This window comes from Dipteris shenzhenensis, chromosome 14 (genome assembly GCF_047967505.1).
Source record: "Dipteris shenzhenensis isolate YYH24624 ecotype China chromosome 14, Dip_SZ_1.0, whole genome shotgun sequence".
Lineage (NCBI taxonomy): Eukaryota > Viridiplantae > Streptophyta > Polypodiopsida > Gleicheniales > Dipteridaceae > Dipteris > Dipteris shenzhenensis.
The window spans coordinates 44787779-44809296 of NC_141609.1; the positions used below are offsets into that span (position 1 = coordinate 44787779).

At 46.8% G+C, this 21518-nt stretch overlaps 1 protein-coding gene across 4 annotated transcripts in view; it reads right to left on the bottom strand.

The window, feature by feature from the left end:
• AARE (acylaminoacyl-peptidase-like protein) overlaps window positions 1-21518 on the bottom strand; it is a 141125-nt gene that overhangs the window by 106157 nt on the left and 13450 nt on the right. For all 4 annotated transcript variants that reach the window (XM_087384567.1, XM_087384566.1, XM_087384568.1 and 1 more), the window contains exons 3-6: window positions 14851-15169; window positions 14472-14693; window positions 14149-14364; window positions 13797-13868 (exon numbers count right to left, since the gene is read on the bottom strand). In XM_087384567.1, the coding sequence (XP_087240693.1) occupies window positions 13797-13868; window positions 14149-14364; window positions 14472-14693; window positions 14851-15169 (829 nt within the window). The remainder of the gene's footprint in view (window positions 1-13796; window positions 13869-14148; window positions 14365-14471; window positions 14694-14850; window positions 15170-21518) is intronic.

A 21518-nucleotide genomic window follows, 5' to 3' on the forward strand; every position in this document is an offset into this window, starting at 1 on the left:
AGAATTTTCTACAAGAGAATGACCCTTGGAAGATGTACCATTCCATGTCCAAGGAGGTGGAGGTCTCCTAGCTGAGACATTTTTCCTCAGATTTCAATTTTTGGCAAAAGTGAAGACAAGCATTGAGAACACATGTTCCTCTGACTTGTGGGTTGCTGCTGCTCCCCGCTCCCTCCTGCTGCCCTCCTCGCTGCTCCCTCCCTCCCCTCCTTGCTGCTTCCTCCCTCCCCCCTACCCTCGACTCCCCTCCTTCTCTTCTGCTGCTGCAGCCCCCCCTGCACGCTGCCTCCTCCCCCCTGCACGCTGCCTCCCCCTTGCGCGCTACCTCCTCCCCCCTGTGCGCTGCCTTCTCCCTCTCCCCCCGCTTGCCTGCTGCTCCCCCCCCCCCCCCCCGCGCTGCTGCTCCCCCTCCCTCTCCTCCACTCTTGCTCTCTTCTTTCCTCCCCTCCTCTTCCTTCTTCCTCTCCCTTTGCTGCCCCCTCTTCTTCCTCTCCTCTATCCTCCCCTCTTGCTGACTTCTCCTCTCCTTGCTCATTCCTCTCTCTCTCTCTCCTTTCTTTCACACTCTCCCCTCATCTGGAGTAGCCCTATTTTTTTTAAGGGGTCTCCTGGGCTTCAAGAAAGCAGACGGAGTTCTTTTTTTTGGTTTTGAATCCGCCTTTCCCACCTCGATTGACGAATGGGTTCCCATTCATTCAATCTGTTACCGCCCACACCGGCCACGAGAACGGTCACTTTCTCAAAAGACGAGCTGCAGCAGTTGCAAAAGGATTTGGAGCATGAGTGTTCCCCGACTCTCTTCGCACACATCCATGGCTCCCACTCCTCCAGGTCACAAGCTAGAGATTGGATGCTTGCGGCACTTCCAAGAGAGCTCGCCCCCCACCTTAAGGATGTTCGTTTGTTGGGACGAGATTTCTTTCAGGTGTGCCCAGATTCCCCGGACGTCACGAGAGACCTGCTACAGGCCGGTTTTCTTTTTCTAGGCTACAAGAGGATTTTTTTGTTTCCCTTTCAACTGGGCTTTGACCCGTTGAAGAGGACAAGCAAGGAGTTTTTGTTTTCATCAGATTCCCTGGTCTTCCCTCAGTTTATCACCGGCTACTTTCGGTTATTGGCAAGAGATTTGGTGTGGTAGCAGAGATCCCCCCTCTTCCTGGTCCCTCTTCCTGGTGAACCCTCTTCGGCTGCTGAGGCGGTCAGGATGGATGGGGTACCTAGGGTTAGGGTCATTGTCTAGGACCCCAATATTTCACATGACCACATCATGCTACAGCGACCCGATGGGTCCTTCTTCCACCAGAGATTTGAGGTTGCAGGTCGGTAGGACCAGTGCACGATTTGTAGATCCTCGGGGCACTTCGCCAGAGATTGCCCAAAGAAGAAAAAGAGGCCCAGAAAGCCACCAGCTCGTACTAGCTTACGACAGAGAGCAAGAGCAGGACATACCGCTCCACAGGCAGCCTCAGACACGGGCTCCCCCCCCCTCCTAGGGCTACCCGAGTCCCTCTTGCACCTCGCACCATCTCTGGCCCACGATGGGTTCCAGTCGCGGTTGGGCCCTCTACTTCAGATCACACATCCACCGCTTCGGAGGCTACCCCCTTGGAGCCTCGGGAGGAGACTAGTGTTCAGGAGCCTTGTTCGACCCCATCCCTGGATCAGGCTGTACCTTCCTCAGCAGCCTAGGTTGTTGGCACCTCGTCCGCAGCACTTCTTGATCAGGATCCAGTACAGGTGCCTCCTTCTTTGGATAGAGGGAAGGGGGTCTTACATTCTATCCCTCCTTCGGTAGGAATCCTTCGTACACCCTCCCTAGGACTGGCTCAACAGAACTCCTTTTCCACTTTGAAGGACCTCTCTGAACTCCGAGATAATGATTTTGTACCTTCCGGAGAGCCACTGATCGGCATCCCTTGTGAGAGATCCTTCTCTCTCTCACCTGTGGACTTTCCTCCCCTTGGACCTCGTGTGTATGGTAGGAGATCAGCTCCGGCGAAGGGTTCCTTTTCCGCCACCAGGTCGGGTAAGGTATTCCAACCCGCTTCCTCCCGCCGATGAGGATAGCCAGTTGGAATATACAGGGAGTGGGCGGCATTCCTCATCGCCGTCGTAGACATCTGATCAGGAATCAGCTCCATCCAGGTAATTCGGGTGGTTCCCTAGACATTCTTTTTCTTCAGGAACACAAATTGGATGTCAAAGATTGCTCCAAGTCAGGTAAGCTGCTTTCAGGCCGAACCTTTTGGCTTCCTGCCTTGGGAACCAGAGGAGGTATATGCATATCAATTTCCATTCTATTCTCCCTCTGATCATTGGACACGGCACCATAACCCTCTCCAGGGCCCAGTGGGTTTTACTTCTGATTGACGGACGTAAGGTTGGTTTCCTCAACCTCTATGCTCCGAACAGCAGAGGGGACCGTGTTCTTTTCTGGAAAGAGTTGCTCTCGTGGGCTGACATTGCAGATTCATGGATTATTGGAGGTGACTTCAACATGGTTGAGGCACCTTCTAATAAGCAAGGGGGCAGAGAAGGTGGTATTCATTCCCTCGAGAGAGCAGCTTGGGATGCCTTCTTATTCAGGTTCAATGGCAGAGATGTTTGGTCAGATGATGCATTTCATATTCAGTCTCAGTCACTTTTGTTTTCATGGTCGAACCATAGGGTGCATATGCCTATCCATGCTCGGATTGATAGATTCTATGTGGATGACTCGGCTCTTGATAGAGGGGGGACAGTTTGCATTGCACCTGGTGTTTCCACTTCCAACCATTTTCCAGTAGTTCTGTCCATCTCAGAGGCCCATCTGAGAGGACGGTCTTACAGTGTCAGGATCCCCGATGCCTTATACACGGATGAGACTCTCACAGAGACAGCCTTGGAGATCTGGGTTTCTCACATGCAAGGGGGGTGGCCGGTCCTTCACATGTGGCCACAGTACTTGCCAGTATCAGCGACTTTTATCTCTCCGTTGCTAGTGCTCGGCGAGGTGAGGTACTCAAGCGGGAGGTTGGTATCCGCAGGTAGTTGGCCCATCTGAGAGGACGGTCTTACAGTATCAAGATCCCCGATGATTTATACACGGATGAGACTCTCACAGAGGCAATCTTGGAGATCTGGGTTTCTCACATGCAAGGGGGGTGGCCGGTCCTCCACATGTGGCCACAGTACTTGCCAGTATCAGCGACTTTTATCTCTCCGTTGCTAGTGCTCGGCGAGGTGAGGTACTCAAGCGGGAGGTTGGTATCCGCCGGTAGTTGGCAGCCTTGCAGAGAGAGGAGCAGAGACGACCATCACATGCTTGGATACAGAAGCGCCTTGCTACGGCAAGGGCTTACTTGCAGACATTGCTTGATCAAAGAGCAAAGTATGCCTTCCATGCACGGGAGTCATTTTGGATACAGATGGGAGGGAGAGTCAATAAACACTTTCTCTCTACACTCAGTCCCAGACATAGTAGAGAGAGTGTCAGATAGCTTATTGACTCCGACGGCGTTTTGCAGTCTCATCCAAATACCGTCTTGCACTTAGCGACAGCTTTCTATGCTTCCATCCTTTCCGCAGATCCTGACACACAGGCCAGAGATGTGGCTAGAGGAGGAAGTTTGGCAGATTTTACCTGTGTTGGTCTCACCAGAGATGATATGCTTACTTGATGCACGCTTTACCAACATAAAATTCAAGTCTGCCCTCTCCGCCCTTCATGAGGGGAAATGCCCTGGTTCCGATGGTTTTACTCCTTTCTTTATAGCCTTTTGGGATATGATAGGTGATCCTATTACTTCAGCCCTGCAGGGCATTTGGGACTCGGGTGAGATGCCTGACTCACTAACCGAGGGACTCATACACCTTATCCCGAAAGGTGGCAACACGAATTTTGTATCCCATTGGAGACCCATCACTCTGTTGCGCACTCTATACAAAATCCTTGCCAAGGCGATCAGCATCCGATTGCAGCCCCTTCTTCTAGACCTCATCCATGATACTCAGACAGGCTTTGTGCATGGCACGAGCATATTTGACAATATCTTTTCCTTTTGGGAAGCCACTGAGTGGGCTATGCAGAGCGGGCAGAGGTTGGCAGTTTTATTCCTGGACTTTGAGAAAGCCTATGACAAAGTAGATTGGGGCTTTCTTGAGGGCACTCTTCTACGTTTTGGTTTTTCAGATGCATGGATTAGAGGGGTGGCTCCCTTTATAGATCAGCTCACAGCCAGGTTTTGATTGGAGGGGTAAGGGGTGACAGATTTCAGATTTCCAGATTAGTTCGTCAGGGATGCCCTTTAGCATCCTTCCTCTTTCTTTTTGTGGCAGAAGCTATGAGTATCTTCCTTAGATCTCAGGCTGAGCTTTTTGGGTTGAGATTGCCCTTGAGACAGGAGCAGGAGCTTCTTGACTGTGAGTTGGCTGACGACACAACTATTTTTATTGAGGCCTCTTCGTAGTCACTTGATTCTTTCCGGACAGCCTTGAATATTTTTTGCTCAGCTGCAGGGGCACACATTAACTAGCATAATCCTTCCGCTTTTGGATCAGTGATGACGAAACTCCAGACTGGGGAGTTGACCTTGGCTTTTCCTAGATTCAGAGGGGTGTTCCTGTCAGGTATTTGGGATGCCAGCTAGGGTTAGCACAACAGTTTGCCCCAGTACTAGAAAGTATAAGGAAAAAGCTACTTTTTTGGAGCTCAGCCCAACTCGACCTTGCCTCTAGAGTGGTGGTAGTGAACCAGGTTCTTTTGGCCACCGCCTGGTTTGTGTGTTCTTGCTGGTGCCGGTCTAGGGATTGCATCACTCAACTCATTAGACCAGTCAGGAATTTTTTATGGAGTGGACTTGATGGCACAGCAGATGTTGCAACGAGGGTGGCCTAGGAGACCATTATTCTCCCTACATCTGAAGGGGGCCTTAACATCATTGACTCGGACTTGCAGTGCAGGGCATTGCTTTCTAAGGTGGTGATGAGGAGACTCATGCCTGGGCAGGGACCTTGGAAGGATTTCTTTTTTGGACGCATTCAGGCTTGCACACCAACCTTGGGAGATGATTGGGTGGACGGACCAAGATGGATTTTTACTTCAGCCCCTCTCAGATCTCTTGCCTCTCCTCTCATGTCTGCCATCCTGAAAGCTTGGGGGAGCTTCACGAACACTCTTCGAAGGGTTCTGCCCTCTACCCTAGAAGAGATTGATAGGCAGCCGATCATTTGGAATGATAGTATACTTGATGAGCATGGCAGACCACTAGGCACTTTCCATTACATGCAGTGGTCTAGATGGGAGAGAGGCCCCGCCTACACAGTAGGTACTTGGAAGGCATTTATCAGACTACCTGAGGATAAGAGACTACAGTTCGTGAGTCACCTCAGAGGGGTAGCACGCAGGGTTCAGCAGATAGATGCAGCCATCCCGGTGGAATGGGCAGTTGAGTTGCCTATTACTTCCACCATTGAATGGGAGCTTTTTCGAGAACAGCAGTTCCTCTACAGGTGATCACTCTTCGAGGTCTCGGAGGAGATGCACTGGCCTTTGATGTTGGGGATGGAGGTATACTCTCTAGATCCACGGATGATATTCTTCTAGAGGTTGCCTTTCAGCCTGTCAGGATTGCTGGTTTTGTGGACCATGGAGTGGGCTTGGAGTGGTACTTAGACCCCGACCCTCAGCTTTTGGCCTTGGGATCTTAGAGGTTGTGGTTGTATGGAGGTGCACCTATCAAGTGCTTGCAGTGGGACCCAGGAGAGTGGGAGTGGATAGATCATGGGCACCGAGAGAGGGGAATTCCCTTTTTCGTTTCACGGTTGGTATTGCCAGGAGATTTCAGCTGAACAGTAGGGATTGGGTTCCCTCCAGAGCCCCCCATTGGGATATCTTCTTCATCACTACAGATTTGCGTAGGAATTTCTGGAGGAGGCTCTGGAAATCCCTCAGAAATAGAAAGATCACTCTTTTCTTTTGGCTTTCTATTCATGGAAGGATTGCAGTGAACCTATGGAGATCACGTTTTGGGGCTCATCCCACTTGCCCTCGCTATCATTCTACAAAGGAGTCAGTGCGACATTGCCTTTGGGACTGCAGTCTGGCGAGGGCTATTTGGAAAGGGGTTGCGAGGATACTCAGCATTTTTCATACTTCCCCTTTCTTCATGACTTGGGGCTCGGTTGCATGGCTATGCCTTACTGGGCCCCAGGTGTTTTATGAGGATGAGCCTTCTTCTTGGGCACTCTTGGTCCGCCGGCAGGTGATGGAGCCCTCCTCTCTTCAGGATGTACCACTTACTCCCTTCAGGGCTTCTCATGCTTCAGTGGACACCTCTTGGGAGATCTTGGCTAGCATTTCCTCTTGGCACATTTGGAGAGCCAGATGTACAGAGGCCTTGGATGGCACCCAGATACACCCTTCACAGGTGTTCACGGATATTTGGATTGACACGGTTTCCTTTGATAGCCATTTGGGCTAGCATGCAGGGCCCTTCACGGGCAGCCTCTTCTAGAAGGATTGTATTTCTTCGAGTTTGGAAGGGTTCTCCCTTTTTCTCGGAGGTTTCTACTGGATTGAGATGGCACTATCAGCCCCAATTCTTTCTTTTTGGCTCTTGAGCTTTTCATGCATTGCATGGTGTATCCAGTATGGAGCTTGCTCTAACAGTTTTCTTTAATACTTAATAGAAGTCTCTTTTTTTTTTTTTTTGGGGGGGGGGCAGCATTGAGAACATCCACTACTTGCTTACGCTGCTCATCCGGCATAATAACTATAACAAAACCTTTAGTAATGCCCCTTGCGGACAAAACAGCCCCCCTGTCAACTAGTTGCCCACATCTGTTGCAACAGGCATACGACGCGGGAAGAAAATAATCATAGCATGCTTAGCATATTCACGTATTGGATTCAATGTTTCATCAACCTCCATAATTCCAACAGTAGGAGCAAGATCCTTTCATCTTTGTGTGCGTCTTCAAAACCTTCATGCATAACATCAAATACCAACTGCGCCTCTTGAGAGGCACGAGCAAAGGGTCATTTTGACCCATTTCCTGCTTTTGTTTCTTGTCATGGGCAAATCTTTCTTTGCTTGATAAGCAGCCATCCTATTTAAAAAAGAAAAAATTTAAAGTATAGACCTTATATGTCACTCCCAAGGATATTGACAAAGAAATCTGGGTAGAGCCTTTAAAAACAGAGATAAAGGACTGTATTAACAAAGCTGGAATGAAACTATAAAGAGGGATGAAGATTACAAACAAGAGGGGTCAAGAAAGGCGCAATAAAAAGGACCAGAGGAGGCTGAAAAAGGAGAAGAAAACACAGACCAGCAAAGCAAACGAAATAGGGTAGGAGAGGTAGCCTGCACAGTCACGCACACAAGCCCACAGACTCCTTGGACAAAACGAAATGTGTTGTCAATGGATAAAAGGACATCTTGCTTGTTGACATCTCGGTAGTTGACAGGATCCCCAAGGATTCACCCATCTTGTTGTATTCCAACCCAGTTCCAATCACGCCGGTAACGCAAACAGGCAGTTAGGGTATTTAGCAGGAAATAGCAGAAGTATAAGGGAAAAGAAGGGTGAAATACACAGCGTCGACATGGTTGAAAAGATAAAAAGAAATCACCCAGAAGACACACACGACTCAAAACACACACACAGACAGTGGGCTGCAACCAGACGAACAGCAAACTGGCGAGAAGGAGATGGCGGGAGAATTAGCAGAAGAGGGGAAGGGATCGGGAAGGGATCATGACCAGGGAAGACATCCTCTGAATGCAATTCGCCATGAAACGAAGCTCCAAAAAGGGGTGATCGATCAAATAATCACACAGCAGCTTTCCCAAGCAAGGGCAATATACCTAGATGACTCCAGGAACATTCCCAAACTCATCCTCTAAAAACACAACATAGTGCAGTTTCAATCTCATGATAGTCACTCACAAGGTTGAAAACCATAAACTCCATCATGCATAGCAGGGACTAGCTACTATGACATCCCCACTGACGTCATCAGCGCCCAACAGTGGGTGTAGACCATAGTATAAAAATATGCTCTCACACATACAAATCCACACACCCACACATACTTGAGCATCCATTTATACAAAGTCTTCGTACTGAGTTTCTGTCGGCACTCCGGAGGTGAAGGGCAGACTCAGCCATGATGAAGGCTAGCACTAAAGGAGAAGGCTAATAAAAAGGTAGTCCAAAATCTCTTCATTCAAGCTACAACTGCTTGTGAAAGCTTTCCCGAGCAAGGGCAAACTAACAAAAGTAGCACACAAACCAAGGACAGCCTACGAAAGCCAAGAGGGCTGAGCACGCCATGGCTACTGCTCTCTACTCTTCTCTCTCTCACTCACACACACACACACTTTTTTTTGTGAAACTAAGAACATTATATTATGAAACATCTTGGACAAAGACGTGAGGCAATCCTTCTTTGAGCCAATTTCACTCCCACTCGAAAAATACCAACAATACATCTCCAAAAAAAGAGTCTCTGCTTTAATGGCATTTTCAACTTCCATATCAATTTCAATTTTCCTTTCCACCAAGATAAAGACTTATTCAGAGGCCAAAGAGAATTTGTATGATGAGCAATCCATGGAGGAGGTAAAATCAATCGATAAGCCTGTATGGAAGCCAACAAATGTAAAGGCTGAGAGGATAAGCCTGGACTTGAAGACTGAAGATGCCAATCTTGAAGCATGTCTCTTACTTCCAATGATGGAATCGGAACAAAAGGGAGTAAGAGATCTGCAATAACTTTCCATATAGGTCTATGATGCATCCCAAGATTGTATTGTTGACAAGCTGCCGGAAAAGAGAGAATATGCCCCTGAGTATCTACCACATCATCACTGAACCGGATGCAAGCTGCCGGAAAACAGAGAATAGAGTATCTACCACATCATCAATGAACCGGATGCCCAACTTCATGAGATTGTAAGCTCTGATTGGTTGTTGTACAGCAAGAGGAAATCAATGTCACTTGATGGGAAGAACTTTGTGATCCTGATAGGTGTCTGATGATGTAGCCAAGCCCCGTCGCCTGAGTAAGTACTCTTTGTGTCGGACCCCTCGTGAATGAAGGTTGTGAGGCATCTCTGATATTGGTAGGCGAGGAATCTAGAAAGAAGCCCGGAGCCGTCTCTAAAGAGGCAATGGTAGCGACCTCGGATCTCGTAGTACACTGGGCACCTGAAAATAAAATGCTCCTCCGACTCAACCTCCTGACAGTTGCACAATATGCATAAGCGATGCTCCCTAGGAATCCCCTCTGCTCTGCCGCTCTCTATGCGGAGGCGGTGTGATGATACCCGAAACTGTCCGATGGAGATCCATAGTGAGTGAGGCATATGAAGCTCAGTGTACCCCGGTGGTGTGATGAATCCCTCCTCTGAAATACGAAGACAGTAATCTCTGTAGAAACTAAGCTTCGCTGGAAGCTCCCTCGGCTCCAACCAGGTCCTAAAGATGTGTAGCTGCAGGAGATCCTCTCGAATGACCTTGTTGGTGTGTGGCCCGATCGGGATGGTGGGTGGGAGTACCGGACCCCAAGAATAACCCAACATAAAAAGAACTTCTGTTGAAGGAGTTTGGAATCCCATATGTGCCACAATCTTGTCCGTCACCACCAAGAGGAGCACGTCATAGACTAGATGCAATTAGCATAAAAGAAACCCAAGGAGGAGGGAGCAAAATCCAATACAAAGATGCAACCGTGATATCAGCTAATGGCAATGCACGACAAGCATGATCATCTGATTAGAGAACCTAGTCTTTGAGACAATCATGAATCGCAAGACGAGGTACTGGCTGAAAATCGCACGGCACATATTTTTACTTGAATGTAAGCTGGGTACTGAGAGTAATCCAACTAGCCCGCAGGCACACAGTCATTAAAGGACTGCCTGAGGGACACTCGGAAAAAAGAGAACTTGTTCAAAGAAGGATCACCAAAAACCCAAAGGTTTTTGTCCTTCCAAAGAGTCCATAGGGCCCAATAGGGAGCCCAGGAAAGGAAAAAATCATATCCCTGCCGCTCAGGGTGCAATCCAAACAACCAAAAGCCTATCCAAGACAGCCGCTCAAAAGCGTGCCTGCAAGATCCTTTCTAGATTCTTGAGTAGCTAGGCATCGATGACATGTAGCAGGCTAGAATTCTTGAGTTGACACAATCTATCCCTACACCACCTTGCATTGCGCCTCATAGACCACACATGGTTTGCAAGGGCTGTAATCCAAGGGAAAGGCAAGAGAACCCATATATTGGCTATCGTGAGAGAATTCAAAGGAAGAGACTTTGAAGTGAAATCTATGAATATTTATATTAAAAGAAGTTGTCTCCAAAGTAGAGATCAGCGAATAAACGCTCAGAAAACTTCATTGTAAGACAAGTATATAGTGTAATCTATATGACAAACAAACAGGCAATCATAGAAGAATTGCTTGAGTAACATCTAGAAATAGTAGAACATGGAAGAAGTAAGTTCTCGAAAGACTCTGTAGTTCCCATCTCTCCACAAAATCCAAAGTGCCCAGTATTGAACCCATGTGAAAATTGGATGAAATTCTAGTCTCCGTGGGTGAATGCCAAAGATCAAAAGATAAAGCAAGTATTCCCTAGGAGCCAAACACATGTGACATAGAACACTAGCAATATGTCTACGTGTTAGAAATCACCCAACAAAGGGTACGCACAACGGAGGACTGATATAATAGCCTAGGAGCTCACACAGTGTGGTGTGGGGTGTAGAATCACAAACTTCTTGAACTTGTGTGCATAGAATAGATGTGCAAACTCATCAATAGACAATGAACCAGCCAGATAGAGAAACCACCAAAATAATATATTTCCGTGGTTCTCTGATCTTATCACAAGGTCCTTCTCCTATCTGCCGGCCGGCTATCTCTAGACTCGAGCCTGCGTGCTCCACCTTGAGTGTCTGTAGACTTTCCGTCCAGAGTGATCCTCTCACCTTGCTGTCTAGAAACCAGCCTAGGTGGGCAGCCTCCTGTAAGCTAGGTCTGCAGCACAAGGTACTTCTTTCTCCTCCTGAATGTAGGCCCAAAGGTAGCCCTGCTGCTGCTCTTTCTGCTAGTGGATTGGCTGCTCCACATGATCAATGAATGAGGCCCAATGGCCTCTTTATATAGGCCCAAGGCCTGCTCCAAAAAACCGACCAGCAGCATCATTCTGGCCGACCCAAACAGGCCGACCAGTCTGCTGGAAAACCGCCCTCAAAGGGCTCTCATTACAAGGGCCCTTGACCCACAATACTAGGGCTTTGGTCCTCCTTTCAAGGCAAGGGCCCAGCCCTATATAAAGGCAGGTCCCTGCCTACTAGCAGCCTCCTTTTCTGCTCCACCATGCCTCCATGTGACCGACCTGATATGCTGGTCTGCCCCGCCCTTCTGCGTCATCTGCCCTGCCAGACAGCCCGCCACACAGGCACCTCCAGTCTGCCCTTGCCGCCACGTGTGCACCTCTTTTGTAGGCCCATGACCTGCCCTTTGCCGGCGCCTTTTGGCCTGCCATGATGCTCCTCTGTCAGCCTGTTGTGTGCTGCCCACAATGCAGCCTGTTTGCTGCCCATGTGGTAGCCCCTTTTGCTGTCCTGACCTTGTGAGGTGCTGCCCATGTGGCAGCCCCCTCTCTTTATTCTTTCCTCTGGGCATGTCCTGCCCTAGGTCTCCCTCCCCCACACTCTCCTCATATGGGGGCTTACAGATGGGGAGGTGACCTTTCCAACACTATGTGCCAAGAGTTGACCCAAAGGAATAACACCAAGCATCACTTGCCACAGAAAAACCATTAATGAAGCGGAAGTTTGCGGGACCAAAGCTGCTGCAATCTAAAAACGCCATCATTTGGCACTACAATGCAAGGACCAAAGCAGATTCGCATGATGCGGTATCCAAGGAGGAGGCATCAAAACCCTACAAACCAGCCACTGAGATATCTGCCAGTGGCGAGTAGCAGAACCCTAAGGTCCAGTCACTAAGGCGATACATAAGCTCCAACCTAGGTACTAGTAAAAAGCAATGAAGCATCTAATAAAGATGGTGCCAGAGGGGCCAATAATGCATCCCCAATCCCAAAACATCTAGCCACCAAAGAAAAAGGCAATGAAGTACCGTCATCAGAAAGTACATCATCAACAAGAGTATTTCCTTTTGATGAAATAAAATATGAGCACCTAGGTTCTTGCAAAGCAAGGGGTAGATCGAATGCCTTTGACCAATGCAAGTTCTCAGCTCGCTTCCATCCAGAGAGTCACGACCATGCCGTTTAAGATGAGAAACAATCTCCTTCAGGGCCAAAAATATTTTGGAAACAAAAGGGCAGCCTTTAACCATGCCATCGATATAACCCAGAATGAAATCCCATGAAGTGGGATGCCAATGCCCAAAAGCAGTAGTGGTCAACTACGAGAGTAGATGACACATCATGGCAGCCCAAAAATTGCAGCAGCATTTTTTCCTTGTGAGCCAAAATATGGATATGAATATTCAATATATTCAAGCCACCATGCATCTTCAGGAAACAAAGATGCTCCATAGAGAGTAATCTGATACTCTTACGGCCATGTTGAGAGCACCAGAAAGTCTCCATTAGAGTGGACATGAAAGAAGAAATGTCTCTTTTGTCAAACATCATCAAAGGCAAGAAAAACTGAATATAAGCCACCAAAATTGATTGCACGATTTGGAGTCGAACATAACGAGGCCAAGTGGCTAGCTTCCAATATTCTAGTTCCAGTTTTCTTCCTGAGCTTCGCAAGTACCCAATCTGTTTTCTGTCGGCGAGTGATATTCCATCCCAATGGATAGCCAAGATGACGAACAAGCTGATTGGGTAAGACAATTGCCCTAGTCTCTCCCAAACGAGCATCTAAGCTGATAGGGCAACGCACCATTTAAGATAGAAAGAATTATCGCAATACCAGCAGGCCGCAACTTGGACGAAAACTTCACAAGGGTGAAATTTGCATGACAATGTGCATGATCCCTAGCTGCTTTGTGGTTCCTGGAACTGCTTAGGCAATATAGGGACATCCTTCTTTTGATCGATGCACACTTTGGTATTGTCCTACCATGAAGACGGCTTGGGGTGCTCACCGATAGTGGAGTACCAAAAATGTGCCTATTTGTAGAGGATACTTGAGATCAGTGGCCTCTCACAGAACCTATGTAAATGTATGCAAGTTACCTTCATCCATTTGTGGCCATCCTAGCTCTCTTAGAGACAAAAAGACCCCAAGAAGGATAAGGCCACTCCATTATTCTATGCACAATACCCATATGTTGTACACATTAGAATATGGCACTCATACTTAATCCAAAGCCACACGTTCCTAGCTCACCTTTAGGCGTCTAATTTCTCAAAATAGCACATCAATCACACCACAACAAAAAAGACAAGAAGTCTCAAGTTAGTAACGGGCATCAATGACATATTTGCTATCAAGACTTCTACTCATCTCTGCATCACATCAACCAGAAAGCTAACTTGAGAACGTTCACAACAGAGTCTTCATAGGTAAGTAGAGGCGTTATTTAACGTTTGTCATGTCTTAGGAGCATATTTCTTAAATCCTTTTGTGATCTGCATTGACTTCTAAACAAGATGTTTCATGTGCATCCCTCGGTAACTGTAAGAATCTATTCAGTTGATGTTATCATATGAAGCATCTAAGCTAGATGCTTCATACACTTGATCTCTTGACGTAAGGTTATATATGCTTGAACTTATTGCATCTCAACAACAAAAAGGAAACATTCCACAAAACAGTTACCTGAAACGTGGCAAAAAAGCACTACTCATGGAGCTCGTCAATTTGTGTAAACAAGGTGAGAAATCTGGGAGCCTGTATGAATAAAAGCACCCATCGTCAGTCAAATCTCAACGTGTCTTAAAGTATGGCTCATATGACCTACAGCTCTTTAAATTAGATCCATGCTTCTTTCTCCAGCATTTTAAAAAAAAGATTCTTTTGATAGTGTCAACAGTCCTTTATCTCATCTACTACTCCATATAAAAGATTTCACAAAAAGTGTTCTGGTAAGGGTGGCTCTTGAATGAGATAATGAGTAGTTTTGGCTGTAAAGAGCTTATAACAACCCCAATGCTGTCTCAATATAGCATACCTCACAGCTTGAGGAGCATCGATGGCATAAAGCGCACAAGGCCTGTTAAAACAGTACTTTATTCCTAGCTTTTTAGAGGTTCGGAAGTTCTCAGAAGCAGATGACCAGCCAACAAAAACTAGCACTTGCGACTTTCCTTGCAAAGGTAGTGGAGCCCACACTACTTGACCAACACTGAGATCATCCGGAACACCTTCCACTTTCTGCACAATCCCACTGAAAATTGTCCACGTTAAGCATGAACAAAAGGCCAAAATTACCGACAGTCTACATATCCAGAACTAATAGTATTTCTCTGCAATGCTATTTAAATACTGGCTTACTTTTGTATATCTGCAACAAAGAGGATAGGTCTCCCTTTCCCAGTATAAGACTCCCCCCAATCCTCCTTCCAGTCTCCCTGACCTTTCCAACTGTAAGGATTGCTTTCATTTACGCTTTCATCAGACTTGGAGGATTTTCCAAAAACTGGCCGATCAGAAGCAGGTTCCTCAGCAACGTATGCAACATATGACTCATCCTGACTCCAGGAAACGCCTTGAAACCTATGAATACCACAGAAAGCAAAAGACCAGGGGGATATGAATGAACACAATCCCTCTTACCATCTGAGGGAAAATTACAAGATATATGTTCCTAATACAATATACTTAGAGCTACCAGCAGAATTTCCCAACAGAGAGTTAAGGATGTTAGAACTACCATCCATCTGCATATATAGGACCATGAACTGATGTGGGAACAATCATCTCTCGTAAAAGCTGAGAAGAACTCCATACTTCAAGCTTGGTGGAACCATCCTTTGCAATAGATTCTGCATTCCTGATAACAAGAAGCCTCCCTCCAGAATCAGACGGAACTATAAGAGAGACTCCTGTAAGCTCGAATGGGAATGCTGACCAACTACATGCTGTCCCATCCACAACTCCTCTTTGGATGTGCACCGAAGATACATACTTTCTCTTCGAGTTAGCCAAAAGATTGACCTGATTCATGGCAACCATTGCTTCCAATTTGTCCCCTGCATGTTGTCAAATGAAACACTGAGAGAGTGTGTTTGTGTTAACAATACAAAATTTAACAACTAAAGCAGCAATCCACGTTTGATTTCTTCAAACCATCAACTTAACTAGCCAAAAGACCTCAATCCACACGCTGAGTGATTAGAGAACTAGTAAAAGATGCATATAAACAGCAGAAGTTTAAGTAATGAATATTTGAAGCTGTCAAGTTGCCCTCATTGAGTTTAATGTCCTATAGCTACATGGATTGTGATTCGGCCTTCATGGCATTGAACTTGAGAGATTATGACAGCTCACTCTGCATTACAAACGTTAAAAAACATATGGGACAAGTGCACCTGGAACTGTGTAGACATCAAAATTTTGTTGTCCACAGCTTGTCAGCGACAAGAAACATTACTATTTGCGACACAGAGCTCATCAAAATTAATCAAAAGCGACCAGACCATGTTCATATGGACTTCATCAAAATTGATCAGAAGTGAGCACAACCTTTGCATATGGAGCTCATTGAAAAAAAATCAAAAGTGAACAGACCCTTTTTCCATGAAGAGCCATGACATCTTTGAACACCTTCAAGGAAAACCAATGAAAGCAAATTTATTGACGAGGACGCCCCCAGGCAGTGAGCAAATGCCATACAATATCATAGAGCAGATTGATTGCTTCTCACTAACAGCTCAAAGGGTGAAAAAAAAATATTGATATACATTTGCATAACTTCAAAGGCTCACAATAGTAATCTGAGGCTGCCCACACCTCCTTCTGGAGTGTAGTCTTCCAAGCAATTGCCATAGTCATGCTTCAGCCCATGGACACCTTTTACAGCACAGTTAGAGGAGCACAGCCCGTTTGCCATGCAGCTGTATATCAGCACCAGGTGGCCAGGTGGGGGACAGCCACATCAGCAGCAGCGGGTCACTGGGCAGCAGGACTGCATCAGCAGCAACATCAACCACCTTCGTCAGCAGCCACATCACCATGAGCTGATGTCAGCAATGTTTGGGCAGGGCAGGTGCCAGGCTGTTTACAGACCAGGTCTGCCCTGATCTAGTTAGTAGTTCTAGAGCTCTATGGGCCAAAAAAGGCAGCCCTCCCCTCATTGTTGATCACCAGTTCTTCCAGCTTCAAGAAATGGAAAAGCAGCCCCATAGCAGCCAGCACCAAGCAGGAGAGGAGGAGCAGTCTGCCCCTCTCCAGTCCATCCTCACCAGAAGGCTTCAGCCTGCACATACCGTTGTACTCAGTTCAGTCTCTTGGCATCTATATAGAAGTACTCTACTGCAAGGGAACATTCACATTTGGAGTTGTTCTCTAAACCCTCAATTATGTGTACATCTCTATTCAATTCAATTATGCTTTTGCACTCAGTTACAAACCCTGATCAGACTAGCGAGAGAAGAACTTAACCCACGTCTTACACTGGTATCAAAACTTCAAGACTTTTCCTAAATTTGTGAGGTCAAGTTTAGGGAGGTTCCAGCAGTCTATGGCTTGACAAGCTCCAGCAAGTCGGCCATACGCACCACACCACCATTCAACTGTAGTCGAGATCAAGAGGCAGTGTTCAAAACTCTAGGTGGATCTGCATTAGCCATGGAAGCTCCTGCTGTAGCAGTAGCCCAGTGCAGCAGTACCATCAGCCTCAACAGCAGCAGTGGCAGCCATAGTCACAAGAAACGTTTCGTCTGTTTCGCCATTTCGCCATTTCAACAGGTTTTGTTTTATTTCGTTTCGTGTTGTTAGACGAAACGGATAGGTTTGTAGGCCATCTTCTCCCAGTTCTAGTGATGCCCTATGGGCCCTGGTATGTGCCTTGTAGGCATAGGTATAGGCACTTAGTTTATTTTGTGCCTTTTATGCCACATAGGACACTTAGTCCTCTGTGACACCTAGGACACTTAGTCCTAGGGTCTAGGTACAAGTACTATGTACTTCTCTTTTCTATTATACTAGTTGACGTGACGGCTGTGACACCTTGCACTTGCTCTTTCATTCAACGATCCTACAGTGGTATCAAAGCGAGGGCCTGCTCCGTGACCCCGAACCTTCATTGCTTTCTGTCACCCCTTTCCGTACAGTCCGTACGATTGTATGGACGTCCCACACGTACCTGTGCCGTACATCATGCATATGTTCCATACAGCAGCCGTAGCGTTCCGTACCTGAGCCATCGTACCAACGTTCTGTACCTGAGCCATTGTACTTGTGTCGTACCAACGCGCCGTACAGCCCCGTACATGTGTCGCTCGTACAACCGTACAGAAGGCTACGTACCCATTCCATACTACGCTCTGTACCTGCTCTGTACCGCGTTCCGTACACCGTACAACTTAGCACATGCTTCCGTACACTCGTACACCCTGCATCCGTACATTGTACCAATTCCGTACCTCCTCCATACGAGTGTACATACACAATACATTGGACCTTCTCCGTACATCCGTACATTGTACCTACATCCGTACAGTTGTACTTGTTTCGGGATCTCCGTACAGGTTTTGCACGTGCGAAGTAATATTCAGAACATTTTTAAAATTTGGGGCTTTTGAGGGCTTTTGCTGTCCTTACCTTCCTTTTACTGTTTGAATCTTCTCAAGCCATTTCAACAGTTTGCAAAGCCTACCTCTTGAGGTCTATACTTTGGGACTGTTGCACTTTTGCAGTCAATTTGTGGACAGCAAGTCCTAATTTTGCAGTTACAAGCCTTGAGGCTGTCTTTTGGGATTTGGTCTACAATTTCTTATTTGATTGCAATACATTTGGATCAAATTGCAGGACATTGAGTCACATTTGCAAAACATTGAGTCAGATTACAATACATTGGGTCACATTTGCAAAAATCTCAGCAAAATTTGGGGCGCCCTCTTTTTGGCCTATTTGCCCTCATTAAATTGGGACTTTTGCTAGATTTGCTGTTTTTGCAGTGAACATTGCTTGACACAGTCACATTTGGGTCAAATCTGCATTTGCCCTTTGATTTGGGTTGGAAAATATTTATTTGCAGATATTTGCTTTCATTTTTGGACAGCCAGCTATTTGCAGTGATAGCCTTGAGGCTTTTGGGTTTTCAGGTCTTTTTCACGGTATCACATTTGCAATGGCTGGGAACAATCAAGATCTATTTGGCATTCTTTGTGAAGATGATAAGTTGGATGGCACCAACTATCCGATGTGGTCTTATCTCATGAAACATATTCTTGTTGCAAAGCATTTGTGAAATATTGTTTCTGGGGTTGATCTGAGGCCAGTCAATGCCACAGTGGTTGCCTCTACTGTTGGTCCCTCTGCAAAGGGTACTCCTCCTGATGCCTTATCTTCTAGCACTCCTACTGCTGCTCCCCCAACTCAAGAACAATCAAGATGGGATGCAAGAGATGCAATTGCACATTCTTGTATTGCTTTATCATGCAAGAGAATCATTATTCCACACATCCGGTCTTGCAGGACAGCAAAGGATGCTTGGGACAAATTGGCTTCTCTTTATCAGATTCGCAATGAGCCACGTGTTGCATTTTTAAGAAGACAGTTGCAGGAAGTCAGTATGAATGAAGGTGATTCCATGTATGCATACCTGGCAAAGGTCAAGGACCTCATGGAACAACTTGCCAATATTGATGAGGCGGTGCCAAATTCTCAGCTTGTCAGTACCACATTGAATGGACTGCCAGATACATATCAAGGGTTTGCTACAACCCTTCAGTTAGTGGCCATGGGTAATCCAAACCACTACTCTTTTGATCAGCTAGTTACTTTGCTTTTGCAGGAAGAGCGAAGTCGTGCTAATAGACAAGCCATTATTCCTGATCATGCATTTGCTTCATAGAAGACAGAAAGAGGCAAAGCTTCCAAGCCTATGGGGAAGCCTAAGTGTGCACATAGCAGTGGCAATTCCTCCAATGCATCTAAAAATACAGCAGATAAGTCAAAGAAGAAAAGATGCAACTATTGTGCAAGCCTGGACATGACATTTCAGAATGCAAAAAGCGCATTGCTTCGGAGAAAAAGAAAGCAGGATTGACAGTTAATGCCTCACATGAAATTGAATCCCACGAGCCAACAGATGCTTCACATGCACATGCTCTCTAGGATGATTGGGCATGGGCTGTCCATTGTTCATTTGATCCCTCCAAAGTTAATGCACTCTTTACTACTAATGATGCTCAGTCTTGGTATTTTGATAGTGGTGCTTCCAAGCACATCACATCTTGCAGACAGTTGTTTCATTCTTTAGCTGATGCACCTCGAGGGGGCACTGTCACATGTGCTAATAATGCTTCCTATGCTATAAAAGAAATTGGGGATGTGCAGCTCACATGTCACATGTGCTAATAATGCTTCCTATGCTGTAAAAGGAATTGGAGATGTGCAGCTCACATCCATTTCAAGCCATCCTATCACTTTAACAAATGTTCTCTTTGTGCCTGGAATTGAAGTCAACTTGATTTCAATTTCAGCAATTGCCACTTCAGGTTTTAGAGTGATTTTTGATGGCTACAGATGCCTAGTCTATGATCTTCGTGATGACAATGCCATAGTTCTCACTGGCACTTTGAAAAAGGGGCTTCATCACCTTGATGATCACTCAGTTGCACTCTCTATTGAAGCATTTGCTATTTCAGATTCACAGCTTGCTGAAACTCATCTTTGGCATGAGAGAATGGGTCATCTCAATTATAGAGCTCTTGCAAAGCTACATTCACAGCAGATGGCAAATGATGTACCTCAAACTCACACAGTTTCCAAACATGTGTGTGAGGGTTGTCTTTTGGGTAAAATGCATCAATTTCCTTTTCAAAAGAATTGTCCAAAACTATCACAAAGGAAATTGCAATTAGTACATAGTGATGTCTATGGCCCAATGAGGACAAATGCCATTGGGGGGTACAAATATTTCATGACTCTCATTGATGATTTCACAAGATATTGCTGTTGAGACTGGCATCTCCAGGGTAGGCTGGCCGACCAGCTCCCACGCAGCAGGGGGGCCAGAGGGGGTAGGCTGGCCGACCAGCCCCTGGCCGACCAGGCTCTGGCCGACCAGCTAGTCGGCCCAGTTGGCTGACCGACCAGGCTGGTCGGTCTAGGCCATCTGGCCGACCCCCCTGGCCTTCCCTATAAAAGGGTCTTCCCCCCTTTCCTCATCTTTATCACTTCTTCCAGCAGCTCCTCAAGGCTCTTGTCTTCAGCCTGCTCCTGGCCATCCCCACCGGAGCCTCCCCTCAGCTGTTCTGTTGGCTGCCCACGCTCCCTCAGCAGATCCCTCCTCTTCGGGGCTCCTGTCTCCTCGCTCCAGGCTTCTACAGTTCCCCTCGTTCCAAGGTTCCTGCCTCTTCGCCCAGGCTCCTTCAGCCTCCTCTTTTCTAGGCTCCTGCCTCCTCGGTTCAGGCTCCTCTAGCCTCTTCGCTCCCAGGCCCCTGCCTCTTCGCTTCAGGCTTCTCCAGCCCCCGTGCTCTCAGGCTGCAGCCTCCTTGTGCCCCTTTCTTCTGCTTCAGTTCAGCCCCTTCTGCAGCCTCCTTGTGCCCCCTTTCCTCTGCTTCAGTTCAGCCCCTCCTGCAGCTCCTGTTTCTTATCCTGTTCAGGATACCTTGTATTTCAGTTGCTGCCCTGGTTTATGGGCTGAGTTACAGCAGATCTGTTTGTGGCACATCTTGTTATCTCTAGTGTTCTCTGTGTGGTTCTGTAGCTTCAGTTTGTTTGCATCTTCCGCTACCATTTTTAATATATGGTATCAGAGCACCAGAATACTCTCTGATCTTGGAACTCCTGTATTGATGAAGTTGAAGAAGCTTGTCCTCGTCAGCAACTCTCTTTCCCGCTGACTACAGAGCTCTCTTCTTCCCCCTATATCTTTTTTTTGCTGCCTGTCGGCAACCCTGTTCTAGACTTTGATCTGTTCACCAGCCCCGTTCTCTTCAGCCCTTGGTTGCTGTCCACTCCCTGGTTTCAGTTATGGCTGATGAAACAAAGGATTCTACTCCGGATCTTCGCGTTCCCCCTATGTCCAGTTTCTTTCAAGAGTCTGACAAGCCTGTACGCATTCCCACTCTTCCTACATTTCCAGATGCTCGGCAGTTAGATGGGACCAACTATTCCCTTTGGAAAATTCAGATGGCGTCTGTATTGGAATCTTATGATCTTGCTGAGTTTGTTGATCCCGGGATCCCTCGTCCGTCACCTGAGGAGGAGCCACATGCTTCTCTTATCTAGGACAAATTGAATGCTCGTGTACGCTCGTTCATCTTTCTCAATTGTCAACCAGGGGTTCTCAATCATATCAAGCACCTTACTTCTGCGCGTGCTATTTGGGAATTTCTTGATGGCATGTATCTTCGCGTCACTCCCATG